The sequence below is a fragment of the Chlamydomonas reinhardtii genome, chromosome 5, assembly GCF_000002595.2.
Source record: "Chlamydomonas reinhardtii strain CC-503 cw92 mt+ chromosome 5, whole genome shotgun sequence".
NCBI classification, from domain to species: Eukaryota; Viridiplantae; Chlorophyta; class Chlorophyceae; order Chlamydomonadales; family Chlamydomonadaceae; genus Chlamydomonas; species Chlamydomonas reinhardtii.
The window spans coordinates 548,503-560,370 of NC_057008.1; the positions used below are offsets into that span (position 1 = coordinate 548,503).

Sequence of the window (11,868 nt, forward strand, 5' to 3'; positions counted from 1 at the left end):
CCAAATCCTTGCGGGCCTCGCCCTGCTCCAGGCCAACCTCTTCCGAGCTAGACGGCTCCATTCCTATTAGGTGCTTCTTCCAAATCAAGACGCGCCGGGCCCGCGAACGCCGTTCAACGCGACGTTGCCACCCGGAGCCCTGGGTGGCAAAGTCGGCGCGCCTGTACCTCCGTGGCAGTCAGTGCTGCTACTATGTACTCTTGCTTATATTGTTTATGCCCCACCATTTGCCGAGCCCAAACGCGTGTCTCTGGCTATCGCCCACCACCGGCCCGCCCCCGCCCCATGCGCAAAACCCTACCCCTACCAGTCCCTCCCTTTACAAACGATACGTAGCAGTTTCGCAGGTGTTGAAATTGAAGGTGTTCAAAAACACCAAGAAGGTGATGATGCCCAGGGACTCGAGGGGACCATTTGGATTCACCCGTTTGAATTGGCCTCCGACCTGAGTCAAACGGGGATGGGTGATGGAATCCATCGTTTGAATGCGCTTTAAATTGCAAGAGAGGGCTTTCGGGCACTACCCTACCTCACAACCATCCAACATGGTCGCCCGTGTCTGCAAGCTCCTTATCAAGGATCCCGACCATCCCAACAAAGTCTACCATCAGTGGGCGACAACGATTTCGCCTGGAACTAAGCCTGAAACGTTCAGGGGGGATCTTCTCCCCGAGACGGACTCCACCGTCAATTACAAGCTCTCCGTGGACCCCGAGGACCCCGAGGACCCCGTGGAATATTATTCGCCGGAGCAGGTTCTGGCGTTTGCTCTCGAGTACCTGGCCAGCGGCTCTGACGGGCCCGCCTGCCCCCTTCCCTGCGCCTCGTGGGATGCGGAGAAGCAGAGGCTGACCCTCACCATTGTGCGCGAGTCCAAGCAGGACCCCATCAAGAAGCCCAAGAAGAGCAACGCGAAAGAGCCCATCACTCGCGTGCGAACGCCGGACTCCGCGCTGTTCATGGAGGCCGTCCGTCGCTTCTACCCCTTCGCCAAGCGCGGCCCAGGCGAAGGCCCCCGCCTGCTCAACACCAGACTGGCCGCCAATGGCGAGTTGAAGAAGTATTGGCAAGACAAGATGGCCGCGGCCTACGCCTGGAGCCTGAAGCGGGGCATCACGTTGTCGCGCGAAGACTTCCAGGCCGACTGGACAAAGTGAGTTTTTGTTCTTCTGTATTGGCATGGGAAGGACGCCAGAATGCGGAGGAATGTCAGTAGCATGAGCGATGAGGAATAGCGGGATGAGAGTGGACTTGACCGCGTTGACTTGTTGAACTGACCATAGTTAATTCTTTATACATAAACTTGCTTCATCCTACTACTCTTTCACAACATATCCAGGAAGGCAACCGACTTCAACGCCAAGCGCACCACTTACGAGAAGACGACCGCAGCCGCCCGCGCTGTCAAGGACAGTGAGTCTGCTTTCTAATTATATATACTGTATAAGCACCTTGCAATGAGTGCGTTGAGAGGCATGCGCGAGAGGCAGACTTTGCGTCAGTTTGACCTGGACCTTCTGCTCCATCCTCATCCTCTGCTTCCACCGCGTGCTTGCAGAGAACCAGCCCAAGAATGAGCGTGGCTGGTACAAGAACGCATGGCGCAGCCAGTGGGGCAAGATGTGGGACGGCTACAAGCGCGACCCTGTGCGCTTCACGGCTGGCGAGAAGCAGACGCTGACGGAAGAGGAGGTCGGTCTTTGCAAGGAGCTTGAGTCTTTGCTGCCAAGCCGGGCTTCCGTGAGCGTCAAGGACGCCAAGGTGTCCTACGGTGCCATCGACGCTGGGGGCCTTCTGGTGGGTTACTTTCTTACATAGCCAGACTGTCAGTACTTGCTTCGCTTACGAGCGCATCCTTACTGCTGATACGACCAGGCGCGGTTGTTGGTGAATGTCTGTTGCGCTTACACAACTCTGCTGCTTCTTGCAGGGACCGCTGGCCAAGGCCTTGAGCGGCCTCTCTTCAAAGACCAAGCGCTCCTCTCTGGGGTCCACAGGCGCCGTCGACGTCGCCGCCGCGCCCCAGCCCAGCCCGCCCATGCCCCCGCCCATGCCCCAGTCCAGCCCAGGCGCCATCGACAAGCTGGCCGCGGCGGGTGCCGAGCGCATGAAGGTAAGACCACCGTGATCATGTTCTCTGCGCGCGTCGTCTAATATGGCTCGCTGCGTAAGTCGTTTACTTCTGCACTGGAGATGGTCCCTTGCGGCATGGGTGCCAGGCACCACTGCGGACGGACCGTCCCTTCGTGCAAGTTCGCTTTCACAGCATTGCGGCACACTTGCTGTCATGCAGGCGCTGGGCGACAAGAAGCGGACGGATGCGCAGAAGCGCAAGGATGAGAGGACGGCCGAGGCGCCAGCTAAGGTGAATGGGGGATCGAGCTTCCGTCGTCTGGTTCAGGGTGTGTGTGGCAGCACTGTTGGTGCTCTCGGGTGGGGTTCAGCTAGAATGCATTCTAAATGCATGTGGTTCTTGGTCTACGCCAGTGTACTCTTGCGTGTTTTCTTTCACCAATTTATGATGGCGAATCATTGTTGCGCCTACGCCCCCATCCCATGCAGAAGCACAAGGGCGATGAGGCGGTAGCCCCGGCTGCCAAGGCCAAGACCAATGCCAAGACTGCCGCTGAGGGCAAGGCTGCCAAGGTTCCAGCCGCGAAGGCTGGCAAGGCCGCCAGGGGCAAGGCCGCCAGGGGCAACGCCGCCAGGGGCAAGTAGACTGCCAATGCTGGTGCTACATGGATTGTACAATGTTCGGACTAGGCCTAGTACGGCTTATTCTGGACTTAGCTACCGAGCATTAGGATGTTTGGACCCTGTGTAGACCACCTAGCGGTAGTATGTTTGGACCCTGTGTAGACATCCACTCCAGCATGAGCGAGTGGCATTTGAGGACTGCTGTGCTGCATGCTGTGTAGACCACCTAGCGGTAGTATGTTTGGACCCTGTGTAGACATCCACTCCAGCATGAGCGAGTGGCATTTGAGGACTGCTGTGCATGACAGTGAGACTGTGATGGGCGACAGAGCGCCTTGGACTGTGATGCACTTACTGTCAGATCGTAGTTGCGTGGAAAGCGAGTGAGATGGTCGGTTCAGGCAATCCTGAAACATGTGTGCAGCCAGGGTCCGCCGCAGATGTGGTATAGAGGCAGTGTAACGTGCTCTGGAATGAAGAGTTTCATGTGTTTCTCCGTGGATTGTACGGTTCCCCCGTGTTTCTGTTTTCGAATCGCGTCTCAAGACGCAGTGCGTCTCGTGCATCGCGTGTGTGTGAGACGCGGCGCGTCTAGGGTATCAGGCTAGCGTCTGGTGTGACGCATCGCGTTAGCTAAGACGCGCTCTCCATGCAATTGTACCGCGTCACGACTCGCGTTCCATTGCGTCTCGCAGACGCAGTGAAACGCGCTATCTGTAATGGTGCCCCGCTTCACTGTTTCTGGTTGCGTCCCCATCGCGTCTACCCCGCGTCTCCCCCGCGTTTCCTCCTTAACGCGCAGCGTCTCGGCGCGTCTGACACCGCGTCTCACAGGTCAGACGCGGCCCAGACGCGCCCAGACGCGGTTTCCCGTTGTTATAGTGCGCGGAGGCATCACCACCGGTAACCCAATCCCGCGGCTGATACCCACACGTGAAGCACCTACTTGGAGGGCAGCAAGACCACCCGTAGTCCGCGGCCGCCGCAAAGACACACGTCCAGCGACGCCGCTGCCGCCGCCGTAGCTCGCAGGCACGGCGCGCTGCTTGCTGCTGCCACAACTGCAAAGTCGACTGCAGTGATGAGGCACAAGGGAGGGGGACAGCAGGCAGCCACCAAGGCACGGGGCCCCGGCACGCTGCTGCACAAGCGGGCACCCTGTGGCGGGCCGCTGCGCACTGCTGTCTGCCGCTACCAACGCGAGGGACGCGCAGTAGCAGGCCTGCTGACGCTACGCTACTGCCGCGGTCTGCCAGCCCGCGGTCTCGCTATAGCTTCTGCGCCCGCCGGCACGTCAGTGACGCCGGCGGTGCAGGTGCCAAGGGCCCAGCGCTGACTATGCCGCCGCCAGCCCGACCAGGTCCATAAAGCACGATCAGCAGCACCACCATATCCCGCTGCCACCGCTGTCCACGCCGCGCGACGCCCCCGCAACTGCCAACCCCGCCAGCAGTTGAGCCCACTGCCCTACTGCTGCGGCGGTGGAGCTACGCTGAGGCACAATGCCCGCGACGCGACCGGTGGAGACACTCACTCAATATTGAAGTGCCCATGCAGGCTGCTGTGGCGATGACGCTGCTGCAGCACTGCAGTTGCTGTCGCCCCCGCAGCTGCTGCCGCCGCTGCAGCCCGAAGGGGCGCGGCGCGCGCGCTGCAGCCGCCGCAGCCGGTTGACTCGGCCGGGGCGCACAGCTCCCACCCCTAGACACCTGACGGCGAGGCGCCGGACTGCTGCTGGAGAGTAGACGCTCCGCGAAAGCAAGCAGTCGTCCGCCGAGAGGGAGACGAGGGGGGGAAGGAGAGCAAACCGAAAGCGTCCGGGTTTCGCACACCCGTTATCGCGACCTAACAAAGCCGGAGTCACTAAGCACAACCTACCGCGCGCGGGTCACCGCAACCCGGGGCTCATAACCTGTTGGAGATATTGGGGTCGGCTGGCTAGGACTCACGGCGGGTGCGTTACACACGAGCGCAGCTATGCTGCCTGGCACCGTATTGGGGGGTCTGGTCCGCTACATCCTGCGTGTGTAGTTAGCAAAACGTGCGCTCTAGCCGGGGCAATACCCCCCGGGCGCCACGCCTGCGGCCTGGGACTGGCTGACAGACGTGACCGGCCACGAGCCGTCAACTGCCGCACTGACCTCGCCTATCACGCGGTTCGGGACGCAACCTTGCGGGACTCACGCCCGCAAACCCCAAATAACCAACACTCCCCCTCGGACCGAACCGGGTCCAACAGTCAACCGCCACATGACAGCCAACTAACAACAAGGGGAACAGGCAAGGCCAATCACTGGCCGCAGAGGAGGAATTACCTCCCCCTCAAAGAAGCACGTCTGGCACAGCTAGCTAGTTGCCCCTATGCGCTGCAACACAGGCGCGCGTACCACGAGTCACACTGCCACTTGTCGCTGCCCATATGCTATACCCAAGCTGCCAACCAAAGGCGCTAGGCGCAAATTACACGGGCGCATCAGGCGCGCACACCGCCGCTGCTGATGACGCCGTCACTCTAGGCTCCACTGAGTCACGCAAAGCTGGCACAAGCAGGCAGCCAGCCGTCACGCTAGCCAAAGAGCCGCTGGTCACCAACGCAGCTGCTGTCCAGGCTGGTCGGCGCAAACTGTGGCGGCGGCGTGACGTGCAGCCTCAACGGAGCTGCGCAATCAATGGCCGCCATGCGGTGGCAGCGCCGCCCGCAGCCGCCATGAGGCAGCGCGGTCGGCAGCCGCCGAAGCTGGCAGCGCCGCCCGCAGCCGCCATAAGGCAGCGCGGTCGGCAGCCGCCGAGGTGGCAGCGCCGCCCGCAGCCGCCATAAGGCAGCGCGGTCGGCAGCCGCCGGAGGTGGCAGCGCCGCCCGCAGCCGCCATGAGGCAGCGCGGTCGGCAGCCGCCGGAGGTGGCAGCGCCGCCCGCAGCCGCCATGAGGCAGCGCGGTCGGCAGCCGCCGGAGGTGTGGCAGCACCGCCCGCAGCCGCCATGAGGCAGCGCGGTCGGCAGCCGCCGAGGTGGCAGCGCCGCCCGCAGCCGCCATAAGGCAGCGCGGTCGGCAGCCGCCCGAGATGGCAGCACCGCCCGCAGCCGCCATGAGGCAGCGCGGTCGGCAGCCGCCGAGGTGGCAGCGCCGCCCGCAGCCGCCATGAGGCAGCGCGGTCGGCAGCCGCCGGAGGTGGCAGCGCCGCCCGCAGCCGCCATGAGGCAGCGCGGTCGGCACCCGCCCGAGATGGCAGCACCGCCCGCAGCCGCCATGAGGTAGCGCGGTCGGCAGCCGCCGAGGTGGCAGCGCCGGCCGCAGCAGCCGGGTGGCTGCGCAGGCCGCGCCCGCCGGGTGGCTGCTGCTGGAACCGGCGCTGGCGCTGCTGCTGGAGCTGGGTCCGCCGCTGCCCGAAGGCGCGGCGGTGGTGTGTGTGCCGCTGTCGTGACCAGAGGCGGCGGCGCCGCTGTCGCCCTGGGGCGCGGTGGGCGCGGCGGGGCCGCCGCCGGCCGCCGGCGGCGCCATGGCGGGCGCCGCCATGACGGCGGGCATCATGGTCACTGACAGCGGGTACTGACCGTCGCGCAGCCGGCCGCGCAAGAGGATGTGGCCGGCGTGCCCTATGGTCACGTCCCCCCCCCTCGAAGACTACCCTAGTGCCGCTGGCCGCCAGCCGGCGCACGGATAGCAGGGTGAGGTGGGCTGCTGGCACGTACAGCACGCCCGTCACGTCCACGAGCTGGCCTCCCGAGAGCATCCGGAGAGTCCCCAATCCCTTGACTGGGCTGCTGCGACCATCCCCCCACAGCACGTGACTCACTCTCGAGGTCAGCTTGAAGTCGTGAAGCAGGTGCAGGAGCGGCGTGATGTGAGCGAAGGTGCCGGAGTCAACGACGGGCACGTCGAAGACGGCGGCGGCGCTCCTGGAGCTGCCACCACCAGCACTGGCTGACACCACGCTGCTGCTACTGCCGCCTGCGTTGGGGCCCAGCATGTTGTCTCCGCTCAAGTCGCGGACGACGAACACGTGGCCGCCGGAACTGGTGGTCCAGGACAACCGCGCGGTGGGGAAAGGACAGCAGGCTGCTGCTCGCGCCCGTCGGCGACGGCGCGGCGCTGCCGCTGTAGCTGCTGCTGCCGAGGCCTCGGAGGGCCAGGCTGCTGCGGCTGGTGCTGATGCTACTGCTGCTACCGCGGACCCCACCCGCGGAGCTGCGCAGGCCGAGCCCGCCGGGTGGCTGCGCAGGCCGGGCCCGCCGTTGTCCCACCCAACTGGCTGAGAATCCGGGTTCACTGCTGCAATGGCTGTGGCGGCGAACACGCTGATGCTGTCGTACAGCTGCTGTCGTACACACCGCCCCCCGCCGCCGCAGACGTAGCAGCATTGACAGCTGCTGAAAACTGCAAGGGAACATTCTGAGGGCAAGGGGCGAAGCCGCCGCCAGCGCCATAGGCGCCAGCGGCTCAGCAGCAATATGCTGCTAGTGCATGGTGGTCCGCACCAGCACCAGAGGCGCTAGCGCAAGAGCAGGTTGGGGACAGATGTGTCGCCACAACAACACCGCACAGGCTTGCCCGCCCAGTCCCAACTGCGGCGAACGAGAATACTGCGAAGCCCATTGGCCCACTGCACGTCCCACATCACAAATGAATTGCCACTTACACAGCAGATAGCCTGGCAAGGGCTACCATCACCGCTGCCCACTGGTATGGTGATGAGATGCTGCGCCTGCCGCCGCTGCTTTACGGCGCGGCGGAACCAGGGTTGGCCATTTGCCGCCGCTGCCCACAGGCGCGGCAGCACTTCCCGCCACCAGCGCTGCGGCATCGCTGTTACTGCCAGCCGCACGCATGCTTAGGCGGGGAAATAGCTTCGACCGTCCTGACTCCGGGAGAAGCGCGATAGGGCAGGCTGCAGACGCCACGCCTGGGCTGCCAACACACACCCCACTGCTGCGACTCACGCCGGAATACAGAGGGAAGCTGCACGTGGCAGCGTGACATGGGAGCGGGGTAACGCATCTGCTGCACAGTTCCGCCGTCGCTGGCGAAACCTCCCCCTGCTACCGCACACCGCTGCTGCGAGTGCTGGAGATGAGCAACGTACCATAGGTCAGCAGCCGCCGTGCTAGCCGCATAAACTCAGAACGGCGACCTGCCGTCGCTGCTAATCACATAGCGCGCCGTTGCTGCTACTGCTGCTGGGCCGGGTCCGGCCGCGCTGTAGCTGAGATGCTGAAGTCACTGCTGCTGGCGAAGTCTCCCAGCCCTCGCCAGCGCTGTGCACACCGCCACCGGTCATGCCGTGACTACCTGCGCACCCGCCGAAGCCATTGGCCCGGCGGCGCTGCAGGCGCGGAGGCATCACCACCGGTAACCCAATCCCGCGGCTGATACCCACACGTGAAGCACCTACTTGGAGGGCAGCAAGACCACCCGTAGTCCGCGGCCGCCGCAAAGACACACGTCCAGCGACGCCGCTGCCGCCGCCGTAGCTCGCAGGCACGGCGCGCTGCTTGCTGCTGCCACAACTGCAAAGTCGACTGCAGTGATGAGGCACAAGGGAGGGGGACAGCAGGCAGCCACCAAGGCACGGGGCCCCGGCACGCTGCTGCACAAGCGGGCACCCTGTGGCGGGCCGCTGCGCACTGCTGTCTGCCGCTACCAACGCGAGGGACGCGCAGTAGCAGGCCTGCTGACGCTACGCTACTGCCGCGGTCTGCCAGCCCGCGGTCTCGCTATAGCTTCTGCGCCCGCCGGCACGTCAGTGACGCCGGCGGTGCAGGTGCCAAGGGCCCAGCGCTGACTATGCCGCCGCCAGCCCGACCAGGTCCATAAAGCACGATCAGCAGCACCACCATATCCCGCTGCCACCGCTGTCCACGCCGCGCGACGCCCCCGCAACTGCCAACCCCGCCAGCAGTTGAGCCCACTGCCCTACTGCTGCGGCGGTGGAGCTACGCTGAGGCACAATGCCCGCGACGCGACCGGTGGAGACACTCACTCAATATTGAAGTGCCCATGCAGGCTGCTGTGGCGATGACGCTGCTGCAGCACTGCAGTTGCTGTCGCCCCCGCAGCTGCTGCCGCCGCTGCAGCCCGAAGGGGCGCGGCGCGCGCGCTGCAGCCGCCGCAGCCGGTTGACTCGGCCGGGGCGCACAGCTCCCACCCCTAGACACCTGACGGCGAGGCGCCGGACTGCTGCTGGAGAGTAGACGCTCCGCGAAAGCAAGCAGTCGTCCGCCGAGAGGGAGACGAGGGGGGGAAGGAGAGCAAACCGAAAGCGTCCGGGTTTCGCACACCCGTTATCGCGACCTAACAAAGCCGGAGTCACTAAGCACAACCTACCGCGCGCGGGTCACCGCAACGCGGGGCTCATAACCTGTTGGAGATATTGGGGTCGGCTGGCTAGGACTCACGGCGGGTGCGTTACACACGAGCGCAGCTATGCTGCCTGGCACCGTATTGGGGGGTCTGGTCCGCTACATCCTGCGTGTGTAGTTAGCAAAACGTGCGCTCTAGCCGGGGCAATACCCCCCGGGCGCCACGCCTGCGGCCTGGGACTGGCTGACAGACGTGACCGGCCACGAGCCGTCAACTGCCGCACTGACCTCGCCTATCACGCGGTTCGGGACGCAACCTTGCGGGACTCACGCCCGCAAACCCCAAATAACCAACACTCCCCCTCGGACCGAACCGGGTCCAACAGTCAACCGCCACATGACAGCCAACTAACAACAAGGGGAACAGGCAAGGCCAATCACTGGCCGCAGAGGAGGAATTACCTCCCCCTCAAAGAAGCACGTCTGGCACAGCTAGCTAGTTGACCCTATGCACTGCAACACAGGCGCGCGTACCACAAGTCACACTGCCACCAGTCGCTGCCCATATGCTATACCCAAGCTGCCAACCAGGCTCAAATTACACGGGCGCATCAGGCGCGCACACCGCCGCTGCTGATGACGCCGTCACTCTAGGCTCCACTGAGTCACGCAAAGCTGGCACAAGCAGGCAGCCAGCCGTTACGCTAGAGCTGCTGTCCAGGCTGGTCGCCGCAAACTGTGGCGACGGCGTGACGTGCAGCCTCAACGGAGCTGCGCAATCAATGGCCGCCATGTGGTGGCAGCACCGCCCGCTGCCGCCGTGAGGCAGCGCGGTCGGCAGCCGCCGAGGTGGCAGCGCCGCCCGCTGCCGCCAAGAGGCAGCGCGGTCGGCAGCCGCCGGAGGTGGCAGTGCCGCCCGCAGCCGCCGTGAGGCAGCGCGGCCAGCAGCCGCCGGAGGTGGCAGCGCCGCCCGCTGCCGCCATGAGGCAGCGCGGTCGGCGGAGGTGGCAGCGCCGCCCGCAGCCGCCGTGAGGCAGCGCAGTCAGCAGCCGCCGAGGTGGCAGCGCCGCCCGCAGCCGCCATGAGGCAGCGCGGTCGGCAGCCGCCGGAGGTGGCAGCGCCGCCCGCAGCCGCCATGAGGCAGCGCGGTCGGCAGCCGCCGAGGTGGCAGCGCCGCCCGCAGCCGCCATAAGGCAGCGCGGTCGGCAGCCGCCGGAGGTGGCAGCACCGCCCGCAGCCGCCATGAGGCAGCGCGGTCGGCAGCCGCCGAGGTGGCAGCGCCGCCCGCAGCCGCCATAAGGCAGCGCGGTCGGCAGCCGCCCGAGATGGCAGCACCGCCCGCAGCCGCCATGAGGCAGCGCGGTCGGCAGCCGCCGGAGGTGTGGCAGCACCAGACGTAGCAGCATTGACAGCTGCTGAAAACTGCAAGGGAACATTCTGAGGGCAAGGGGCGAAGCCGCCGCCAGCGCCATAGGCGCCAGCGGCTCAGCAGCAATATGCTGCTAGTGCATGGTGGTCCGCACCAGCACCAGAGGCGCTAGCGCAAGAGCAGGTTGGGGACAGATGTGTCGCCACAACAACACCGCACAGGCTTGCCCGCCCAGTCCCAACTGCGGCGAACGAGAATACTGCGAAGCCCATTGGCCCACTGCACGTCCCACATCACAAATGAATTGCCACTTACACAGCAGATAGCCTGGCAAGGGCTACCATCACCGCTGCCCACTGGTATGGTGATGAGATGCTGCGCCTGCCGCCGCTGCTTTACGGCGCGGCGGAACCAGGGTTGGCCATTTGCCGCCGCTGCCCGCAGGCGCGGCAGCACTTCCCGCCACCAGCGCTGCGGCATCGCTGTTACTGCCAGCCGCACGCATGCTTAGGCGGGGAAATAGCTTCGACCGTCCTGACTCCGGGAGAAGCGCGATAGGGCAGGCTGCAGACGCCACGCCTGGGCTGCCAACACACACCCCACTGCTGCGACTCACGCCGAAATACAGAGGGAAGCTGCACGTGGCAGCGTGACATGGGAGCGGGGTAACGCATCTGCTGCACAGTTCCGCCGTCGCTGGCGAAACCTCCCCCTGCTACCGCACACCGCTGCTGCGAGTGCTGGAGATGAGCAACGTACCATAGGTCAGCAGCCGCCGTGCTAGCCGCATAAACTCAGAACGGCGACCTGCCGTCGCTGCTAATCACATAGCGCGCCGTTGCTGCTACTGCTGCTGGGCCGGGTCCGGCCGCGCTGTACGTAGCTTAGATGCTGAAGTCACTGCTGCTGGCGAAGTCTCCCAGCCCTCGCCAGCGCTGTGCACACCGCCACCGGTCATGCCGTGACTACCTGCGCACCCGCCGAAGCCATTGGCTCGGCGGCGCTGCAGGCGCGGAGGCATCACCACCGGTAACCCAATCCCGCGGCTGATACCCACACGTGAAGCACCTACTTGGAGGGCAGCAAGACCACCCGTAGTCCGCGGCCGCCGCAAAGACACACGTCCAGCGACGCCGCTGCCGCCGCCGTAGCTCGCAGGCACGGCGCGCTGCTTGCTGCTGCCACAACTGCAAAGTCGACTGCAGTGATGAGGCACAAGGGAGGGGGACAGCAGGCAGCCACCAAGGCACGGGGCCCCGGCACGCTGCTGCACAAGCGGGCACCCTGTGGCGGGCCGCTGCGCACTGCTGTCTGCCGCTACCAACGCGAGGGACGCGCAGTAGCAGGCCTGCTGACGCTACGCTACTGCCGCGGTCTGCCAGCCCGCGGTCTCGCTATAGCTTCTGCGCCCGCCGGCACGTCAGTGACGCCGGCGGTGCAGGTGCCAAGGGCCCAGCGCTGACTATGCCGCCGCCAGCCCGACCAGGTCCATAAAGCACGATCAGC

General features: G+C 65.2%; 2 protein-coding genes across 2 annotated transcripts; both read left to right on the forward strand.

Moving 5' to 3' along the window:
• Positions 1–326: 326 nt before the first annotated feature.
• On the forward strand, positions 327–1,248 carry CHLRE_05g232400v5 (uncharacterized protein). The gene has a single exon (XM_043062152.1). The coding sequence runs from the start codon at positions 546–548 to the stop codon at positions 1,155–1,157; it is 612 nt and encodes a 203-aa protein (XP_042924561.1). The 5' UTR covers positions 327–545; the 3' UTR covers positions 1,158–1,248.
• A 48-nt stretch (positions 1,249–1,296) lies between these two features.
• CHLRE_05g232350v5 (uncharacterized protein) lies at positions 1,297–3,433 on the forward strand. Its single transcript, XM_043062151.1, has 5 exons — positions 1,297–1,413; positions 1,559–1,797; positions 1,931–2,113; positions 2,294–2,365; positions 2,563–3,433. The coding sequence occupies exons 2-5, from the start codon at positions 1,621–1,623 to the stop codon at positions 2,716–2,718; spliced, it is 588 nt and encodes a 195-aa protein (XP_042924562.1). The 5' UTR covers positions 1,297–1,413; positions 1,559–1,620; the 3' UTR covers positions 2,719–3,433.
• Positions 3,434–11,868: the final 8,435 nt, after the last annotated feature.

Excerpts from the sequence above, each read along its gene's own strand:
- CHLRE_05g232400v5 (XM_043062152.1), top strand. The coding sequence starts at position 546 with ATGGTCGCCCGTGTCTGCAAGCTCCTTATCAAGGATCCCGACCATCCC.
- CHLRE_05g232350v5 (XM_043062151.1), top strand. The coding sequence starts at position 1,621 with ATGTGGGACGGCTACAAGCGCGACCCTGTGCGCTTCACGGCTGGCGAG. Across the intron at positions 1,798-1,930 it reads TCGACGCTGGGGGCCTTCTG|GGACCGCTGGCCAAGGCCTT; the intron begins GTGGGTTACTTT and ends TGCTTCTTGCAG. Across the intron at positions 2,366-2,562 it reads CGGCCGAGGCGCCAGCTAAG|AAGCACAAGGGCGATGAGGC; the intron begins GTGAATGGGGGA and ends CATCCCATGCAG.